The sequence below is a fragment of the Anomaloglossus baeobatrachus genome, chromosome 1 (genome assembly GCF_048569485.1).
Source record: "Anomaloglossus baeobatrachus isolate aAnoBae1 chromosome 1, aAnoBae1.hap1, whole genome shotgun sequence".
NCBI classification, from domain to species: domain Eukaryota; kingdom Metazoa; phylum Chordata; class Amphibia; order Anura; family Aromobatidae; genus Anomaloglossus; species Anomaloglossus baeobatrachus.
Genome location: NC_134353.1, coordinates 92,401,586 through 92,423,771, shown reverse-complemented (window position 1 = coordinate 92,423,771; position 22,186 = coordinate 92,401,586). Strand labels below are relative to the sequence as shown.

The 22,186-nt window shown below is 50.4% G+C and overlaps 1 protein-coding gene across 4 annotated transcripts in view; it reads left to right on the top strand.

The window, feature by feature from the left end:
* The window catches only part of KCNIP4 (potassium voltage-gated channel interacting protein 4), a 1,162,298-nt gene that overhangs the window by 685,301 nt on the left and 454,811 nt on the right, over positions 1-22,186 (top strand). Inside the window, exon 1 of one of the 4 annotated variants that reach the window (XM_075346921.1) lies at positions 20,689-21,110. The exons of the other annotated variants lie outside the window; for them this stretch is intronic. Within the exon in view, the coding sequence (XP_075203036.1) occupies positions 20,999-21,110 (112 nt within the window). The 5' untranslated portion in view covers positions 20,689-20,998. Of the gene's footprint in view, positions 1-20,688; positions 21,111-22,186 lie in introns of those variants that run through there. 4 annotated transcript variants of the gene reach the window in all.

Sequence of the window (22,186 nt, the reverse complement as noted above, 5' to 3'; positions counted from 1 at the left end):
CACCCCTTTTTTTTCTACATTGGGGTGTGACTCGCCCACCCCAGGGCTGTGGGACACCCGGTGCCGGGCCGGACTAGTCCGGTGGTAATCAGTGGTGGCTGGGCCCGGCTCCGTGGCCCTGGTGGGTGTCAGTAAAATATGTGGCTTGAATTAAAGTTTGTGTTCGTGACGCCACCTGTGGTATGCGGCTAATAGGCCGCCGCTGCTGTATGAGGCCTCCGGGGGATGATATGGCAGCAATGGTGGTACTACTCCCCACAGGTGGAGCAATGCCCCGGGGCACAGTTGGTGCTTGTGAGTGTCTATGCTGTGAGGCAGTGACAGGGGTAATATTTGAAGACCGCTATGTGTCCCCCAGAATGTGTCTGGAAACCCTCTGAGTCTGCTATAGCTATTACTGGGAGTATAGCACAAAGGGTAACAGGGAGACAGATCCCTCCTCCCAGTCCAGGTTTTGTAGCAATCCTCATGTCCGGCATTTTCGTTTAAATCATGCAGAGCACAGCAGGGTGTGTCTCAGTTGAGAGCCAGGCTTGGTGAAGCTAACACATGCTGTGTGAGCTGGGCTGGCTCTGTGTGGAGTGAACACAGGCCAAGAGTGTGAGCCTAGGAGAACCTTACACAGATCCCTGCGGTTAACGGGGTCCTAAGGTAACAAGACTTTTTGATGCAAAGAATTTGTCTATATGCACCGGCTGTGATCCGGAAGAGACTTTGACAGTGGGAAATTGGATCTATTTATGCTGCAACAATAAATAGACTGTTGGTGTGAACACGCTGCTGCCTCACTGCCTCACGTTTTTGCCCAAACAACGCTGCTACCTCACAATGCAGATGAAATAACAGCGGCAACTACAAGGGTACGTTTTCAAGTTCTTTACTCACAATTCTTGTCACAGTCCTGCAGGGACCCTTGGACTGCTGGGACCACTGTCAGAGACCTCCGCCGTTTCTGGGTGATTCTGAGAGTAAATGCCGGTACCCTTCTCTTAAGTGTCTCTGCCTTCAGCTGTCTTCCTTAGCCTTGCCTTGGTAGGTTGAACCTGGCTTGGCCTCCACAACAGCCTCCAGGCTGGGGAGTCACCTTTCGGCTGATTATCCCTTTTCTAGAGGTACTGCTGTGGGCTGTGGCCCGGGGAGTTTACAACATTCCCTGGGCCTCGGTTTTTACTGTCTGGAGATGATTTTGCACTCCTCCGATTTCTAGGGACCGTCCCCTGTTGCAGCTTGATCCCTCCACCGATGTTCTTGTGGAACAGGCCACCGCAGCTCTACAGCTACCCGTGGCCCTGGGACTCCTTCTGTTCTCTGCTTGGTGTCACCTAAGATCCCAGGATCTTCACCAGGAAGCGTCTCTTTCTTTCCTTTCAGCTCCTGACTGACTTGGAGCTTTCTTTCCTTTCTCTTCTCCTCCTTGCCTGCCTCCAGCAGGCCTCCTCCTCCTTCCCCACTCTCTCTCGTTCTCTAACTTCAACTGACTAACCCAGACCTTCCTCTCTGTGTCTGCACTCTTGTGGCTCCTCCCATCTCCCCAGTTGCTCTGTTCTACCCTATAGGAGCAGGGATGGGTCTTACGGCCCCTCCCAGCATGCAGCATGGGAGGGGAACTGCCATAATCCCTGGTCCCAGTGTGTTCCTAGCAATGGGTGTAGTGTGGATTTATCAGGGGACCGGTGTTCACTCCTTTCCTCACCCAGAATGGGCATCACACCACTGGATGGGGTGCAATGACCTGTGGTGACGGAAGCCTCAGGGGCGCCACACTCCCCCACAGCGAATCCCAGCACGTCCTCGGGCTGAAAAACAACAGAAAATGTGGAGAAACTGCAAAAACATTTTTACACACGTATAGAAAGAAAAACAATAAAACATTTCTTCCCTTTATGGGAGGCACATATAAGTAAACGTTGCGAACTTCTTATAAAGAAAACTCTAAGTGTGCACTTCCAGTCCATTGCACGGTTCGGGCACATCCCCCATAATTCTGGTAGGGGGCACAACGGGTGCAACTAATTACATTTTTGGCTACTACAAGTCCAGTAGCCTGGCAGTTCGTTTCTCTCAATCAACAAAGTGGAAAACAAAACCAGCCACTAAGTCCAGTGGCCTGGTTACACAGGACACTTTACACATCACATTTACCAGAGACCACATTCCAGTCTAGTGGCCCGGTGCACATACACAGGGGGGGTGACTTCTTCAAAAAGTACAAGGGGCAGTAAGGCAGGAAAGGGTGTCATCTTCAAAAAGAACATTAGGGCAGCACAAAAGGGACATCTTCACAAAGCATAAGGGGCAGACAGGGGCTATTTACAGTTCAGTTTCTTCTTTTCTTTACTTCAATGACTGGGATCCTGTTTCGGCAGGGCCCTGGGTAGCAGGTAGGCCATGGAGATCTGGGTCTGCGTCTCCTGTGTGCTGGTCCCTGACCCACTGCGAGGCGCTGCAGCCTGGGCAGGAATGGGGCTTCTTGCATGCTCAGCTCGGCGTTCTTGCACAGGGCTGCTGGTTTGCAGAGGGCTGTTGCTGTGATCTTTGGGGTCTTGCTATGGCCATGCACCTTGCATCAAACAAGTCATGGAGATCCGGGTCTGTGTCTCCTGCGTGGCTGTTGCAGGCCCGCTACTCAGTTCTGCGGCTTGGGCCTGCTTCGAGGTAGTGCTGCGGCTGCTGCTGACAGGGGAGACGCTGCACGCTGGCATAGTGCGGCGCCACTCCGGTTCTTCGGAGGCCATCTCCTCCCGCAGGATGTGGACGTGCAGGGCGTACCAGCCCCGGCTTCCCATCAGCCGTGTGTACTCCACAGCGTCACCCGGCTTAGCATCTTGCCCTGGGTGGCCTTTGGGCAGGTGTTCCTCAATATCACGTCGGGCCACAAAGACATCTTTACCCAGTCCGGGCTCTCTGATGAAGCCCCAGCCTCCTTTCTGCCGGAAATCTACCACTAGGCCCCGTCTCACTGGGCCCTGTGACCCCTTAAGGGCCTTACGGATTTCATCCTTGGAGGCCAGGTTGGACGCCTCCGCGGCCCTCCGCTTCTTCTCCCGGGCCTCCCGCTCCCGTTGGTACTCCCCACTAATCTCTGGCAGGTCAGCTCATTTGCCAGGGGGGTCTCCTTGGGCCGCAGTGGCTGCTGCAGTCTCCCACTCTCAATGGGCGCCGCGTCCCAGTTCACTCCCGGGGATGTTGTTCCCAGGAGGCTTACTGGGGGACTCGGTAGGGGGCCCACTAACTGCTCGGGGTCCTCCCCTCCCCAGGCGCCGTCTTCGGGGGTTGCCGGCAGGCCTCCGGTGTCCCACCGGGCGTCAGCGGGGCTGGCTGGGAAAGCTCCGGTGCCCCACCGAGCGTCAGCGGGGCTGGCTGGGAAGGCTAGCGGGATGGTGGAGGGACTGGGCGGTGGCGCTTGGTAGGGCCTTGGGTCCGGACGGGTCAGGGTTTCAAACAGCTCACCCGGTCGCTGCTTTGCGGCCTCCATCCTGTGGCCCACGCTCTCCGGCACCATCGAGGTTCCACTCCGCCGGTCCACCTCTGCTTGCATGTTGTTCAGCCTCTGAGCCAGGATTCTCATTTCCTCCCGGAGCAGGTCCAGCTCGGGCTCCATCTTCCCGGTCCCTGGTGCGCACTTCTGCAGCCTCTCTGCCATGCTGCCGACCTGGGGAACGCTTGCTGGAACACTGCTCGGGTGCTCGACCACGCCACTCGGCTGCACCCTTTCCCTTCTCGGAGGCGGGGCCGGAGGCTGCACTAGCATCTGGCGCCAGACTGGCGCCCAGCCCATCACGGCCGGCACCGCTCCGCTCGCTATCAGGTACATCTTCTTTATCTGCTGGTCTGGCATTTAGACTCTTTCTGCCAGCCGGCCAGCTTGTCTAGTCGCCATTTTTTTCTTTCTCCGCCTTCTATGGCGGGCACCGCTTCGCGTTCTTTTCTTGGACAAGGGGGCGGGGCTTCTCTTCGCGCCCTTTCTTCTTGCACGCCCCCCCTTCTTCCCGCGCTCAGTGGCTTTAATGGCGGCAGTTTCTCACAGTAAACACAGGCTATTTCACGATTCTTCAGGCGCACAGTACCCGGTGTGACCGGGCACAAAATCCTGTTCGTGACGCCAAAGTTGACTCGCCCACCCCAGGGCTGTGGGACACCCGGTGCTCCGTGGCCCTGGTGGGTGTCAGTAAAATATGTGGCTTGAATTAAAGTTTGTGTTCGTGACGCCACCTGTGGTATGCGGCTAATAGGCCGCCGCTGCTGTATGAGGCCTCCGGGGGATGATATGGCAGCAATGGTGGTACTACTCCCCACAGGTGGAGCAATGCCCCGGGGCACAGTTGGTGCTTGTGAGTGTCTATGCAGATGAAATAACAGAGGCAACTTCAAGGGTACAGTTTCAAGTTCTTTACTCACAATTCTTGTCACAGTCCTGCAGGGACCCTTGGACTGCTGGGACCACTGTCAGGGACCTCCGCCGTTTCTGGGTGATTCTGAGAGTAAATGCCGGTACCCTTCTCTTAAGTGTCTATGCCTTCAGCTGTCTTCCTTAGCCTTGCCTTGGTAGGTTGAACCTGGCTTGGCCTCCACAACAGCCTCCAGGCTGGGGAGTCACCTGTCGGCTGATTATCCCTTTTCTAGAGGTACTGGCGTGGGCTGTGGCCCGGGGAGTTTACAACATTCCCTGGGCCTCGGTTTTTACTGTCTGGAGATGATTTTGCACTCCTCCGGTTTCTAGGGACCGTCCCCTGTTGCAGCTTGATCCCTCCACCGATGTTCTTGTGGAACAGGCCACCGCAGCTCTACAGCTACCCGTGGCCCTGGGACTCCTTCTGTTCTCCGCTTGGTGTCACCTGGACCCTCTGAGTCCCAGGATCTTCACCAGGAAGCGTCTCTTTCTTTCCTTTCAGCTCCTGACTGACTTGGAGCTTTCTTTCCTTTCTCTTCTCCTCCTTGCCTGCCTCCAGCAGGCCTTCTCCTCCTTCCCCACTCTCTCTCGTTCTCTAACTTCAACTGACTAACCCAAACCTTCCTCTCTGTGTCTGCACTCTTGTGGCTCCTCCCACCTCCCCAGTTGCTCTGTTCTACCCTATAGGAGAAGGGATGGGTCTTACGGCCCCTCCCAACATGCAGCATGGGAGGGGAACTGCCATAATCCCTGGTCCCAGTGTGTTCCTAGCAATGGGTGTAGTGTGGATTTACCAGGGGACCGGTGTTCACTCCTTTCCTCACCCAGAATGGGCATCACACCGCTGGATGGGGTGCAATGACCTGTGGCGACGGAAGCCTCAGGGGAGCCACACTTGCGTCTTATAATCCGACATGTCATATAGACTGAAATATGTGGTATGTTATTTTTACCTGGTGTAAATGCTGCTGTTCTCCTGAATGCCATTTTTCTTTATACCTGCACTCACCATTCCTGGGATATATCCCTCTTTTTCCTCTACACCATGAGCAGAATTACCGTATATGCCGGCGTATAAGACGACTGGGCGTATAAGACGACCCCCAACTTCTGCCCTAAAAATATAGAATTTGGGATATACTCACTGTATAAGACTACCCCGCTCCCAAATGAAAAAAAGTCTGCTTTGATTGCAACATGTTAATTTTAATTCCGCGAGAGCCGTACAATATGTTTTTAAAGGGCCATTGACAGATCAATCGCTCCAATGTTCACTTAGTACAGCAAGGAATGCTCCTCCCTGCTGTATAAAGCCACAACTGGACTGAAACAATGGTACTACACTCTGCTACAAACAGACACACACAACTCTGCTACAAACAGACAAACACACACAACTCTGCTACAAACAGACAAACACACACAACTCTGCTACAAACAAACACACACAACTCTGCTACATACAGACAAACACACACAACTCTGCTACATACAAACACACACACACAACTCTGCTACATACAGACAAACACATACAACTCTGCTACATACAGACAAACACACACAACTCTGCTACATACAGACAAACACATACAACTCTGCTACATACAGACAAACACATACAACTCTGCTACATACAGACAAACACATACAACTCTGCTACATACAGACAAACACATACAACTCTGCTACATACAGACAAACACATACAACTCTGCTACATACAGACAAACACACACAACTCTGCTACATACAGACAAACACATACAACTCTGCTACATACAGACAAACACATACAACTCTGCTACATACAGACAAACACACACAACTCTGCTACATACAGACAAACACATACAACTCTGCTACATACAGACAAACACATACAACTCTGCTACATACAGACAAACACATACAACTCTGCTACATACAGACAAATACACACAACTCTGCTGCTCTGTGGGGCCTGCACCCGCGGCTCGGCGGGTACAGCACCCGCGGCATCGGCGGGGGGGGGATTGGCAGGGCATACATCTGGGGGGTTAGAAGCAGCTCACCGGGGCCCATAATGGGGAGGCGGGGAGGGCATTTACCCGATTAGGTCACGGTGGAGAGGGGGCCCACACAGCGCTGGACAGAAGCTCGCCTCCTTCATCTGTGGGACTGAGAAGGCGGTAGCTCCGCCCACAGATGAAATTCAAAACAGGATGTCTGCGCGCCTTAAAGTGACGGCGCCGCAGATTGCTGCCGAGGACTGCGGTCCCCGGAACTCGGCCGGGGGCAGCAGAACTATAAAGGCGAGTGGGCCCCGGCCAAGGGACAGGAGAACTGACGAGGCCGAGTAGGCCCCCCCGGCTCTCCAGGGCCCCGGCATTTGCCCATAGACAGGTAGGAGCCCTGTCTGCGAGCCAGATACGGCCATTAAAAGAGCCATATCTGGCTCGCGAGCCATAGGTTCCTGACCCCTGCTGTATGATATATACCGTATTTTTCGCTTTATAAGACGCACCTGATTATAAGACGCACCCCCAAATTTGGTGAAGGAAAAGAGAATTTTTTTTTTTAATGTTAAATGGGGTCCATCTTATAATGCCAGTGTCCCTCTAACAAATCATATAGGGTATATGTCCCTCATAGCCCCCCATCCTAAAATTAGCCCCCTTAATCTGGATATGGCCCCCTTATATTGAATATAGCCCCCTTGTGATGGCACACGTTCCCCTGTGCTGCCTATGGTCCCCTATGGATTGCACACGTTCCCGTGTTAGATAACGCCCCCATGCTGCTGCCCATGGCCCCTATAGATCGCACAAGTCCCCCTGTGTTAGATATCGCCCCCATAGTGCTGCCCATGGCTCTTATATAGATCGCACAAGTCCCCCTGTGTTATATATCACCCCCATAGTGCTGCCCATGGTCCCTATAGATCGCACAAGTCCCCCTGTGTTAGATATCGCCCCCATAGTGCTGCCCATGGCCCCTATATAGATCGCACAAGTCCCCCTGTGTTAGATATCTCCCCCATAGTGCTGCCCATGGTCCCTATAGATCGCACAAGTCCCCCTGTGTTAGATATCGCCCCCATAGTGCTGCCCATGGCCCCTATATAGATCGCACAAGTCCCCCTGTGTTAGATATCTCCCCCATAGTGCTGCCCATGGTCCCTATAGATCGCACAAGTCCCCCTGTGTTAGATATCGCCCCCATAGTGCTGCCCATGGTCCCTATAGATCGCACAAGTCCCCCTGTGTTAGATATCGCCCCCATAGTGCTGCCCATGGCCCCTATATAGATCGCACAAGTCCCCCTGTGTCAGATATCGCCCCCATAGTGCTGCCCATGGCCCCTATATAGATCGCACAAGTCCCCCTGTGTTAGATATCTCCCCCATAGTGCTGCCCATGGTCCCTATAGATCGCACAAGTCCCCCTGTGTCAGATATCTCCCCCATAGTGCTGCCCATGGTCCCTATAGATCGCACAAGTCCCCCTGTGTCAGATATCGCCCCCATAGTGCTGCCCATGGCCCCTATAGATCGCACAAGTCCCCCTGTGTTAGATATCGCCCCCATAGTGCTGCCCATGGCCCCTATATAGATCGCACAAGTCCCCCTGTGTCAGATATCGCCCCCATAGTGCTGCCCATGGTCCCTATAGATCGCACAAGTCCCCCTGTGTCAGATATCGCCCCCATAGTGCTGCCCATGGCCCCTATAGATCGCACAAGTCCCCCTGTGTCAGATATGGCCCCTAGGCTGCTGCCAAAGTAAAATAAAACCCTCTTTCCTTATCTCCTCCAGCGCTGAGCTCCCTCCTGTCTGGCTCCATGCTTCTGTTCTTCCACTTCCTGGTTCAGTGCGGTCATGTGATCGGCACAGCAGCCTGAGCTCTCTGCCTGCCTGATCACAGTGGAAGCAGGGACACGGGGAGAAACGCTGCAGGGGTAAGTAAAGCTTTTTTATTTTAGAATGAGCAGCAGCCTGGGGGCCAAATCTAACACAGGGGTGGGCATGTGCGATCACACTGGGACGCAGGCTCATATAATATGCACCGCTGCCCCAGCCCCTCACTGCGTGCGATTTCAGCACCATTGGAGATGGACAGCGGCTGTGCATATTATATGAGCGGGTGCAGGAGATCAAAGGCTGCAGCCCGCAGCGTTCCCCTGTGCTCCAGAGCTGCTGCCCCCACCTCCCCTGGACGCTGCAGTGTACATATATATATATACACACACACCCCCCCCCCCGTATATCCGGCGTATAAGACGACCCCCCACTGTAGCCATTATTTTAAGGGGGTAAAAAGTCGTCTTATACGCCAGTATATATATATATATATATATATTAGGCAAGTTGTATTTTAGAGGATTTTTTTTATTATTGATCACAAGCTATGTTCTCAATCAAACCAAAAGACTCATAAATATCAAAGTTTAATATGTTTGGAAGTTGGAGTGTTTTTTTTTTATTTGGCTATCTTAGTAGGATATCTGTTTTGCAGGTAACTATTACTGTGCAGAATTATTAGGCAACTTAATAAAAACCAAATATATTCCCATCTCACTTGTTTATTTTCACCAAGTAAACCAATATAACTTCACAAAATTTAGAAATAAACATTTCTGACATGCAAAAACAAAACCCCAAAAAAATTTGTGACCAATATAGCCACCTTTCTTTATGATGACACTCAACAGCCTACCATCCATAGATTCTGTCAGTTGCTTGATCTGTTTACGATCAACATTGCGTTGAGCAGCCACCACAGCCTCCCAGACACTGTTCCGAGAGGTGGACTGTTTTCTCTCCCGGTAGATCTTACATTTTATGAGGGACCACGTGTTCTCTATGGGGTTCAGATCAGGTGAACAAGGGGGCCATGTCATTATTTTTTCATCCATTAGACCTTTACTGGTTAGCCACAGTGTGGAGTAGTTGGATGCATGTGATGGAGCATTGTCCTGCATAAAAATCATGGGTTTTTTTGAATGATACCGACTTCTTCCTGTACCACTGCTTGAAGAAGTTGTCTTCCAGAAACTGGCAGTATGTCTGGGAGTTGAGCTTCACTCCATCCTCAACCCGAAAAGGTCCCACAAATTCATCTTTGATGATACCAGCCCATACCAGTACCCCACCTCCACCTTGCTGGCGTCTGAGTCGGAGTGGAGCTCTCAGCCCTTTACTGATCCAGCCTCTGGCCCATCCATCTGATCCATCAAGAGTCACTCTCATTTCATCAGTCTATAAAACCTTTGAAAAATGAGTCTTAAGATATTTCTTGGCCCAGTCTTCACGTTTTATCTTATGTTTCTTGTTCAATGGTGGTCGTTTTTCAGCCTTCCTTACCTTGGCTCTGTCCTTGAGTATGGCACACCTTGTGCTTTTCCATACTCCAGTAACGTTGCAGCTCTGAATTATGGCCAAACTGGTGGCAAATGGCATCTTGGCAGCTTAACGCTTGATTTTCCACAATTAATGGGCAGTTATTTTGTGCCTTTTTGTCCAACACGCTTCTTGCGACCCTGTTGGCTATTTGCCATGAAATGCTTGATTGTTCGGTGATCCTATTTCAAAAGTTTGGCAATTTCAATACAGCTGCATACCTCTGCAAGACATCTCACAATTTTGGACTTTTCAGAGCCCGTTAAATCTCTCTTCTGACCCATTTTGCCAAAGGAAAGAAAGTTGCCTAATAATTAAGCACACCTTATATAGGGTGTTGATGTCATGACACCGCACCCCTCCTCATTACAGAGATGCACATCACCTGATTTACTTAATTGGTAGTTGGCTCTCAAGCCTATACAGCTTGGAGTAGGACAGCATGTATAAAAAGTATCACGTGATCAAAATACTCATTTGCCTAATAATTGTGCACTCAGTGTATATCAGTCTAGACTTATTAGCCAAATAGGCATGGTTGTCAACTCTTCTCTGTTTGGAGTCTTTTCAAAAATCATGCCCAGTTGACTAAAAGACTAAATTTATGTACATAGAACTGGGGCTGGAATGGAAAGGAGAAGTACCAAAAAATCATACTGCATTAAGGAGAACAGTGTAATATACACCAGGTAAAACATTTTCATGGCAAGTTACAGGTCCTCCTTGAGGTCCTAAATGTTGGTACTGAGGGGACCTTTGCAGTGCTCACTATATAAGTCTGATTAGAAGAGCTCAGCTCCCCTAAGGTTCTCCTGCTCCATCCATGAGTCTTTAGTCACATTGACCTCAGTGATCTTTGTTAATTAACCCTCACATCTGAGGTCATATATTTTTCATGGAGCTAAATTCACACCTTTACTCCACATCAGATGCAGATAAAAATAATGACAACATGCAGATTGGCAGTGCTTGCAAAGCTGAACTTTAGTTGTGGCACACTTCAATTTCTAGAACTGAAAATTGGTTTCAATCACTTAAACGTGGTTCAGATGATTGGGACAGTTACATTGCTACATAGGTTGAAAAAAGCCCTTGGTCCATCTAGTTCAACCTTCCTCCACCAATTCTACACTTTGTCCCCAAATCATTTATAACTAACAATGTTGTGTGTATTGAGGAAATCATCCAGACCTTTTTTAAAAACAGTCATGGTGTCTGCCATCACTACCTCTTGCAGTAGGGCATTCTACAGTCTGGCTGCTCCAGCTGTAAAGAACACTTTTCTATTTTTCTGCCGGAATCGCTTTTCTTCCACTCACAGTGAGTGCCCCCTGGTCCTTAGTATGGTCCTTGAAAGTGGAATACAAAAAAAAACAAAGGAGCTACATTGGGTGAGTCAATCAGATTGGGAATATTGTGATCCGTCTATGGAAAGGCTCACCTGAGCTGATTGTGCTAATCAGGCTCAACTCTGGAATCTGTTTTGAAAGTACTGGCTGCTGCTTTTTCACTCATTCACAAAGGAAGTCATGAAGGAGGTAAGTTCAAAAGGAAAAAAGTGATATTTCCAGAAAAAAGGTATTCACAAACTTCATGCAACACGTTTCATGGACATATGTAACGCCCCTGAGACTGGTTGCTACGGGCTATTGTATTTTATATATTTCTATGTATTTTATAATGTCAATCCATCCTGGGCAGGATGAGGTTAAAGCCTGGTAAGTTTTGTTTCTGCTTCACACAGCCACACACACAGATGGAGGGAACATTTCTTAGGTGGGGGCATGTGCAAGATTGACTTGCAAAACAGACAGATTAGTTTCAGTTTACCTCAGAACGCTTGGGAGACCAGACAGAGTAGACGCCAGTGACCAGCTCCCTGAGGGAGATCTAGCTCTCTCAGAGAGGCAGAGCAGAGGAACTACCAGTTCCAGATCGGTTCATACACCTTTCCTTACCTGGGACCGAGCGAGTGGATGGCTGAGAGGGCCCCTAAGCTGAGAGAGATGCCAGTTATGAGGTTTCTGGTCCATTAGACTGAAGAGACTTGGAATGGGAGAGGTGGCCAGCCGGGAAGGAGTTGAGAGCCTTGGACCGGTAGTTTTGTGGCATGGAGGAGAAGAGGGTTACAGAGGGGAGGATTTCGTTGCCCCCTTGGAACTACCGCAGCTTCACGGGTGGCAGAGTAGCGAGACCCAAGAGCTCTAGAGACCAGGAGGGAACCACCACACGAGAGCACAGGAGGAGAAAGCCCACAGGCTGCCCTACCAGACTTTGACCTCTGCCCTGCCTGGGAACGACCGGAGTCAGCACAGTAAAGACCAGCATCCTGGGTGCGACACCAAGACTTGTGAGTAAATAAACCTGCAACCCCGCAACCCAGTAACTCTGACTCTGTTTGTCATCGCCTTGTGATCCGGCGATTCCCAGTCCCCTGTTCTCCCTACTGGGGGCCGCTCCGCCTGTGGGGAGTGATATCATCCCGGCTGCACCCCTACATCTTCCCCGGCGAGGTACCCTGCAGCGGCGGCCTTATCCCTGGCCGCACACCACAGGTGGCATAGTCGACATCATCCGTTCCACTCCTGGAGGGGGAAAGGTCGGAGGAAGGGTCCGCAGCAGAGTAGGCCGGGACCCCAGTCACCACTATAACCGGTCATGTCCTCTCCAGGAACAATCCTTGCTAACCCCTTTTACTGTGCGCTATGGGGCCACGGAACCGGGTCAGGCCATGACTTCTACAAACCACTGGCCTGGCGACGAGTATACAAGGTACGGACTTTAGCTCCTAACTTGTGCTCCGTGGGGTGTCACACATAGCATCCTCTTCATCAGGCAAATCAGCTTTCCTAAAGTTCTAGATGTTTAGTGTGGTGCCCTGGACAAGCCAGGGGCCACAGATAACAACACAACACACCCCACACTCCCGGTCAGGCACACCAAAGTCAGACGAAAACCCTTGTTGCCTTCCTCCAGGGGCTGATGTTCACACCAGGGGGTGGGCCAGGCGGTTGGCCATGCCCACCGAGGAGAACACAGTCCTGGAGGTGGGAAAAGAGAGCAGTTTTAGTTGAGTTTTGAGAGTGAAAGTGGAGAGAGGTGAAGTAACAAAGGAGCAGACTGAAGTTGGTCCGGGTGTGTGGCCCGGACGGTACAGCAAGGTTGGCAGACGGTGGTGACCGTCTGCAGGAGTGGCCTATCGGAGTTTACCGTAAGGACCGTGGACGGGCGGTGGCCCGGCAGTACCGGACCAGTACGCGAAGAGAAGCCAGCACCATCCGGCAGGGGCTTACGGACCCCGGCAAGGCTAGGAGTCGCCGTGAATTTGCCAAATCCGTTAGCGAAGGGAACCTCCTGGGTTTCCCAGCAGCCAAGTCCCGACAGAAGGCAACAGTCCAACCGAGAGAGGGAAACACAGTCACCGCCAAGGCTAAAGTTCCCAGGGCCAGAGCCTGCGGGCAAAAGGGGCTCCTTCAGCCCATACCCAAGCTGGGGAGCGGGTTACCGGTGGGAACCCATTGGAACCACTACACTACATAGGTGCAGGGAAAGGCAGTCACCATCAACCTGCCAGGAGAAACAACACCGCAGCCGCCTGTGGGACCCGTCCATCCAGCCGTGTGTTTTACCGAGAACTGTGTCCTTATCATTGGCTGAGTGAGTACCACCGTGCCGTGTGGCACAGCGCTGCCCCCACGACCCTGCACCTCACCAGGCCCCGTAACCCGCCTGCCATCCATCCCTACCCCATCACCGGGCCCCGGGACAACCAAACCCCCTACCCATGGAGGGGAGAACTAACATCAAAGCTTCTCCCTGTCATTGCTCCCGGGATCCCCGTCCAGAGCAGCGGTGGTGTCACCAACTTCACCACAACCGTGGGTGGCGTCACGGACAATACATCCCCAAAGCCATTCCCCTTTTCACTCACGGGCGAGGAACGCCGCTCAAGTCCCCGGGATCCGGCCCACCGCTCGAGCCACCGCCGAGCAGCAGCAACAGCAGCCGGACCCGAGCAGTGGGAGAGCGCAGCGTCCCCTCCTCCGCCCGCGACATTAGCATTTCCCCTTTGAAATGTTCTATTGAATATTACATTGAAACGTACCATACTATGGTTGCTGCATCCCAAGTGCTTCCAGACCTGTCCATCTGAAATTATATCTGGTCTATTAGGTCCAGATCCAGGAAATTATCTCCCTTATTGGTTCATCTACCATCTGAGAGAGGAAATTGTCTTGAATTGTAGATAAGAACTTACAGCTTTTAGCACAACCAGAAGATTCTGTGTCCCACAGAATGTATAGTTGAAATCCCGCATAATAAGGACCCAATTATTATTATTAGCTGCCTTTTCAATTTGTTGTAACATTTCACCATCTACCTGTTCAGGTATGTTAGGAGGCTTATAGCAAACTCCAATTAGAAGCTTTCCATTATTCCCCTCCCCATGTACATTTATCCATAGTGACTCTACATTGTTGGAGCTCCCCTCAATCATTGAGCACAGGTCTTAAGTTGCAGAACTTTTTGTAATAAACTCAAAAGTGTTAGAATTTACCGTAACAGTGAAAGTGCTTTTAGCTGATGTTTTTCTGCGAACCAACCTACAGTAGATGCATATTGGTGGGGTTTTTAGCATCATTACAGGTGCACCTTTGTCATAACGTGAGAACCTAGCCTAACAATCATGTGAGTAATTCATTATTTAGTTTTCAGGAAAAAACTGGAGAACAGAGGCCACAAATTTTTGCACCACATACAGTTTTTCAACACTTGCGTATTTTTATGCCAGCTATTATACTTTTCAGGAAAGCATGTGGTGTTAGGTCTGGCAGTTTCCATGATGGTGGGCCATCATAGCGGGTCTCTGGTGGTCAGGGGGGGTTAATCCTTCTCATACCTCTACACCCAAGCAAGTCCCTGGGCATACTAAGGCTCTCTGTCAGGTCACCTATTGCCCCTGACTGGCTATGAAGGGTAAGGTGTCGCCTCCGGAGGGCGGAGCTAGTGCAGGTGCTCAAGGTCCGGGCTCGGGTTGTCAGTGGCACGAGCGCCTCTAGACCGGGGGCCACGTTGCTCTGTTAAGGGGAGGCAGTGGGGTGGTGGTGTGGGACGAGGTTAGCAGCCGGAGGCCGCTTTGTCGTCGCACGGGTCGTAACGCCACCCATGGGTCGTGGTGACGGGATGCACCACCGATGCGGCTGGAGTGAAGGGGGGGCTCGTCCGGGATCGGTGTTGCGGCCGCAGCCTAGATGTTAGCCCCTCCGTGGGTAGGGGCGATGTGTCCCGGGGCCCGGTGAGGAACTGGCGACGGTGTTGTTGTCGGGGTGCAGGGTGCCGTGCCCGGATGGCACTGGTGTACTCACGATTAATTCACACTCAGAGTCAATGGTAAAGCAAAGTTCAGGTCTGGTCAGGTCCCGCAGCCGGCTGCTTGTGTCCCTTGTGAGGCTGATGGTGGCCCCTTTCCCTTGCACCTCTTGTTTGACTGTTGGCTCCCCTGCCTGGACAGTGTTAGCCCGCTCCCCGGCGTTTAGCTGCCGGAGGAGCCCTCAGTTGCCCGCAGGCGCTGGCCCATCGGATGTTTGGCCCTTGGCGGTGGCTCTCACCCGGTATCGGTGGGCTTTTGCCTTCTTTCGGGACTTTGGGTGAGGATGAACCCTTGAGGTCCAGACTGCAATCAGTTAATTTGCCTAAACTCAGTGGCTTCTAAGCTAGGACGGGGTCTGAGTACCCAGTTTCTGGTGCTCCGGTAAACGGTTGACTCCCCGGTTCAGGGCCGGCGGGCTCCAACCCTGGCCCGGTCCCTACGGTTCCGCCGGTTGCTGTACCGGTACTCCTGCAGGTGGCCACCACCGTCTCCCTGCCTGACGTTACAGGGATCCCAGGCTCCAACCCGGCTGCCCGACAGCTCTGCTCCTCTACACCTCCTGTCAACTCTCTGACTAGAACTTTACTCCAAACTCAACTGTTTGTATTTCCTGCCTCAGGACACTAGTCTCCTCGGTGGGCATGCCTTTCTGCCTGACTCCGCCCACCTGGTGTTCCCTACTGGCCCTGAGGAAGGCATCAGGTCTTCCTTTCGGGTGACTGATGTGTCCTCACAAGGGATGGGGGTGTGTGTAATGTGGTAGGTGTTGTTACCTGTGACCCCTGGGGTCCAGGGCGTCACACAGGTGCTCACTTTTGCCATGTTTTGTGCTCTAAAAGACTTAGGGGCACTTTGCACACTGCGACATCGCAGGTGCGATGTCGGTGGGGTCAAATTGAAAATGACGCACTTCCGGCATCGCATGCGACATCGCAGTGTGTAAAGGCTGGATGATACGATTAACGAGCGCAAAAGCGTCGTAATCGTATCATCGGTACAGCGTCGGCGTAATTCATAATTACGCTGACGCAATGGTCCGATGTTGTTCCTCGCTCCTGCGGCAGCACACATCGCTGTGTGTGAAGTCGCAGGAGCGAGGAACGTCTCCTACCGGCCTCACTGCGGCTTCCGTAGGATATGCGGAAGGAAGGAGGTGGGCAGGATGTTTACATCCTGCTCATCTCCGCCCCTCCGCTCTGATTGGCCGCCTGCCGTGTGACGTCGCAGTGACGCCGCACGACCCGCCCCCTTAACAAGGAGGCGGGTCGCCGGCCACAGGGACGTTGCATGGCAGGTGAGTGTGTGTGTGAAGCTGGCGTAGCGATAACTTTCGCTACGCCAGCTATCACCACATATCGCTGCTGCGACGGGGGCGGGGACTATCGCACTCGGCATCGCAGCATCGGCCTGCGATGTCGTAGTGTGCAAAGCCCGCCTTACTTCAGGTTGTGGTATTGCTGGGAAGCGGGGTGTCATCACTCCCAGCGATTCTGCAATTCAGAGGTCTCGAGACGCCGGGTCCTTTAGTGTCAGCTGCTGTTAAAGGATATGGGACGCCATGTTGCCTTGGTCACCAAGGTGGTGGGAGGTTCCTTCCAGTTATTCTTCCTCACACCCCTCTTTACCACTCTGGGTTGCAGGTGGAGACTGGGAGTTACCTCAGCAATGTCAGCTGATCCAGGAGAGGGATATATAAATCCGCCATCTCTTCTGGTCAGTGATGATTATTTTCACTTGCGCCTGGGTAGGAAGGTTAGTAGTTGTGTTTCTGCAAATTTGTTCTATGCGCTGATCTTTTCGGTCTTTGCTTTGTCCCCAGATTCCCCTAATACATGTATAGTGGTTATTACTTACCTTGCTGGTTTTGGTGCTTTTGATCTGAATGTGACCTGTGTGCCCATCCACCAGCCACCCCTCTATTGTCACCTGGGAAGGGCTCAGCCAAAGTTCCTCCTCCAAGACCGGAGGGCGGGTGAAAAGTTCTCTGGCCCTTTAAGGTGTACAGTTGCATAATGGCTAGTGCAAAGTGTGTCTGGCATACTGTGTTTTCTGGTCTGCAGCCCAATCATCCCATCACTACCCTTGCATTGCATGTAGACCTTAGCAAATGCCTAGTGCTGCCCGATATATAGCTTACAGTAAAACATGCATTAAAGATATCAGAAATGTAATCGATCCCATGACCGGAGTCCTTCTACTGACCCTGTTGCATCAGCCTAATAAATTGGTCACATGTTATCCAGTCGACTTTTGATCAAAACTGATGTATAAAAGGCAAGTCTTGATAAATTCCTCACAAAGTGATGCAGAAAATCCCCTCGGTGGGGTTCTGGTAGCAATCACATCGATTTTTCAAATGGATTCTGATGGAAAGACAGTTAAAGAGAATTCTTCTTCAGATTTGTCTTTTCATCTCTGGTTTTCATACACCTTTCATTTCCTATGGAGATGAGCTTGTCAGACTCATCATTATGTGTTATCATCAGTGACTTCATGTAATATTGTGTGTGTGTGTGTGTGTGTGTGTGTATGTTGGCTAAAGGAATCTGCACTGTTGCATTTACAATCATGAAATTTTGCACAGCCGCCTCATTTGACTTAGGGGTACTTTGCACGCTGCGACATCGCTAGCCGATGCGCGATAGCCCCCGTCGCACATGCGATATCTTGGGATAGCTGCCGTAGCAAACATTATCACTACGGCAGCTTCACACGCACTTACCTGCCCTGCGACGTTGCTCAAGGCCGGCGACCCGCCTCCTTCCTAAGGGGGCGGGTCGTGTGGCGTCACAGCGACGTCACACGGCAGGCGGCCAATAGAAGCGGAGGGGAGGAGATGAGCGGTACGTAAACATCCCGCCCACCTCCTTTCTTCCTCATTGCAGGCGGGACGCAGGTAAGGAGATGTTCCTCGCTCCTGCGGCTTCATACACAGCGATGTGTGCTGCCGCAGGAACAAGGAACAACATCGTACCTGTTGCTGCAGCGAAATTATGGAAATGACCGATACTACACAGATCACCAATTTTCGATGCTTTTGTGATCGTTTATCGGTGCTTCTAGGCTTTACACGTTGCAACGTTGTTACCGGCGCCGGATGTGCGTCACTTTCGATTTGACCCCGACAAGATCACAGTAGCGATGTCGCAACGTGCAAAGTACCCCTTAGTGAACCTCATAAACTATGTTTTGAAGGGAAAATATAACCCAGCACTTTACAGTTATTCACCAAAAAACCTGCTTACATTAAAGTCAATGGAGCTGGGAGCTACAGATCATTAATAGGCACTGTGATTAGTTGCTATAGGCAACGAAGGACATTCTTAGTATAAGAAGCTTATGTGTGAGGTAATATGATTTTGGTGGAGATGCAGACAGACAAACACAGAGAGAGACAGACAGACTGAAAGAGACAGAGAGAGAGAGAGACAGAGAGAAACAGACAGAGAGAGAAAGAGAGACAGACAGAGAGAAACAGACAGACAGAGAGACAGACACAGACAGACAGAGAGAAACAGAGACAGACAGACACATACAGACAGAGAGAGAAACAGAGACAGACTCAGACAGACAAACAGACAGAGTGAGACAGACAGATTGAAAGAGACAGAGAGAGGCAGACAGACAGAGACAGTGAGAGAAATAGAGAGACAGAGAAAGACAGACAGACAGAGATGGAGTGAGAGAGACAGAGAAAGAGACAGGGAGAGAGACAGACAGAGACACAGAGCTGGATAGAGAGATAGACAGACAGAGAAACAGACAGAGATGGATAGACAGAGAGACAGACAGAGATAAAGAGTCAGAGAGAAAAAGAGACAGACAGAGAGACAGACAGTCAGAGAGGGAGAGTGAGAGAATGGGAGAGTAGGAGAGACAGTTACTATCCCAGGCAATGCCGGGTGCTACAGATAGTGTATAATATATGATAGTCCAGAAACTGATAATCGTAGCTTATTTCTGGCGCAGAACTTCACAATAATCTGCAATCTCCAGTAAACCAGTAAAATGAGCAGAGATGGCTGTGAGATTCCTCTGAATACTCTAATTTCAGTGGAGTTGATCTAATACAGATCTTGAAGGGTGATTAGTAAAGGAAGGGAATCGTACAGAAAATCTTCTACTTCTTTGTCACCCACCTGCAGCGGTCGCCTCATTGACTTCACTCCACCTTCAGAGACGCCACAGGGTCTCCACTTTTTGGTATTTCTGGCAACAGGTATGTCAGGTTTATTTACATGGGAGTCGTGACGCCACTCACGGTTTGTGGTCAGGGTTATGGGTGACCACCACTGCAGGTTTAACGAGCTTCTGGGGCGGATGGGGTCTGCAGTCTGGTGTTATGGCCTCCCGTGAGTGAGGCTGGCTCCAGGGGCTCGGGTGTGTAGAACAACAGGTTCCAGAATAACTCAGTCTCAGTCCAAGATGTCTTTCAACTTGTTTACTAACTTTCAGTTGTTCTGTGAGGGACCCGGGCGATGCTGAGATGAACCAGGTGGTCTATGGGTAACCGTTAACTCGCCTTCCTAGCACTTCTTGTTTCGGATAACTCCTGACTTGAAGTACCGTGGGATTCATCCAGGGAAATCGCTGCTGCCTTTTCTCCCCTTTTTGGCCCGTTTGCCGGCAGCGTGGACTAAGGAAGATGGCTACAGGCTTGATCCTCCTTATGGGCCCCCTCGTTGCTGCTGAGGCTCGGACTCTAGTTGGTTGGTGTGAGACTTGTGGTTCCCCTCACCGGCAGGTTTAGCAGATCAGTAAATGGATGTCTACTCTAGGGACCTGTTCCCTGTGCGTGCCTAGTCACCAGGAGTGTCCGTACTAGACCACCTGACTTCCTCAGCGTCTTTCTGACTGACTTGCTGGTAACCGTTCTCCCCCACTAACGGCTACTACACATGCAGGGTCTGACTAGCGTGTCTGCGCACGTCTCTCTCCTTCGGCCACCTTTGCGCTTCTCACTTCTGCTACCAGACTGGCTATCTCCTCCTACTTTCCTGACAGCCACTGCCACCTTAGCTTCCAGCCCCTCCCCTACACCACTAGCTGAGATGTGGAGGCAAGCCCCCTCTTGGGTCTGCCCAAGGGTCCCCTCTAAGGTGTGGGAGACCTGGTTGCTATGTGTCTGTGCGTACAGAATCTATTCCAGCCTCTAGATTACCTGAAAGTACTGCCCCAGCATGGGTGCAGTACTCAGTGGTGCCTGACCAGGTCAGGGGCGCCACACTTCTCTCTTACACTCTTAGTTTTGTCATAAAAACTGACAGCACGTGGGAAGTCACCGTCAATCAGTGAGCTAGATGTAGGTTATTTTAACGTTTTGTTGACAATGAAGTTTTTATGCTCTTAATAATCCAGAACATTTGCTAATTCAGCAGTTGTCAGTCCCTGTTAACACTGGCTGATGTGAGATGTTATTGTGATGCTCTGTGCCGGTTTGGAGCACACAGTGTTAATTGTGGAATAAGCAATGAGGCATTGAAATCAGCTGCGCTCACAACACCGCGTGCTCATCCTAAAAGTTTCCAGGCGTTGTTCCTAATATGAAAGGGGATGAATTGTGAAGTGGAGGATCCAGCAACACCTCTTCACTAGCAGAATAAGCTGCAAGTAATGATGTCAAAGCTCAGAGCCGGTGGTGGTCCACCTCAGCCTCTCAAGGAGACTCACTCCTAACACAATCGCACACTGGGAAGCATGAAATGCAGAGATATTCCACATTTTGATTCAGTCAGCCTGGTCCTTTCCAGAGGCAGGAAAAAGGCTGCGTCCTCTCTCCTCATCCATGAATGCCGCTCTCCATTCCTTCCCCGTCTGCTGTAAAGTTTGAAACAGGAATGATTTGTCAATTCCAAGGATGATATCGGCAGAGTGGGAGTCAGAGGGACTACAGACGGTGGGGATTGTAATGATAATCTGTGCATCGCTAAAGCTTCTACATCTGTTGGGGCTCATTGATTTCTCAGAAGGTAAAGTCACGATGACCACTTCTTCCTCTACTTATTTTTTTCTTCCTCCTCTTCCACATTTTCTTCCTCTTCTTCCATTTCTTTTTCTGCTTCTTAGCCTTCTTCATCATTTTCTTCCGTTTCTTCTTTTTCTTCTTTTTCCTCATCTTCTTCCTTTTCTTCTTTTTCTTCCTCTTCCTCCTTATCTTTTTCCTTTTTCTCTTCTCCCTTTCTCTTCTTCTTTCTTTTTATCCTCATCTTCCTCTTCTAATTCTTCTTCTTCCTTTTTCTCTTCTTCTTCCTCATCTTCTTCATTTTCTTCTTCTTCCTCTTTCTATTCTTCCTTTTCATTCACATCTTCCTCCTTTTCTTCTTCTTCTTCTTCTTCTTCTTCTGATGTTACATTTGTAATTTTAGATGTAATGTAATATAATTATTTAGCATTTTGCAAGTTTTAGAACATTACTATGACTGATAAATAATTACTTAGCTGTTGGTAAAACATGCGCCAAGGATTTGGGTACTTTGCCAAGCTACAGATAATTGCTAATGTTAATTGAGACTTGTATTGCATTGCAAATGTCTTGTATGTTGACTTTGTTAATTAGCTTGGAATCATGCAAACCGCGTACATGGCTAAATTACCGCGTAGTGCCAATTTGTATCATTTATTATATATATATACAGATGCAGCAGAGCTGAGTTTGTCCTATAGTCTTATGTGTGACTCTTGTGTTTAGTGAGCTTACAGTCCTGCGAAAATCTGCACGACCTTAGCCTTATTATATGCTCAATTTATATCAATGTAGCAGAGCTGAGTTTGTAATTTAGCATTCAGACGATACTACACTCCATTATCCAAATAGTGAAATGATTTGGTCGCTTTCGTCAAGCCTGCTAAGATGTAGAAGAGTTGAGTTTGTCATTTAGCATTAGACAATAATATACTCCATTACCCCAATACTGAAATGATTTAGTTGCTTTCGTCAAGCCTGCTAAGATGAAGAAGAATTAAGTTTGTCATTTAGCATTAGACAATAATATACTCCATTATCCCAATACTTAAATGATTTAGTCGCTTTCGTCAAGCCTGCTAA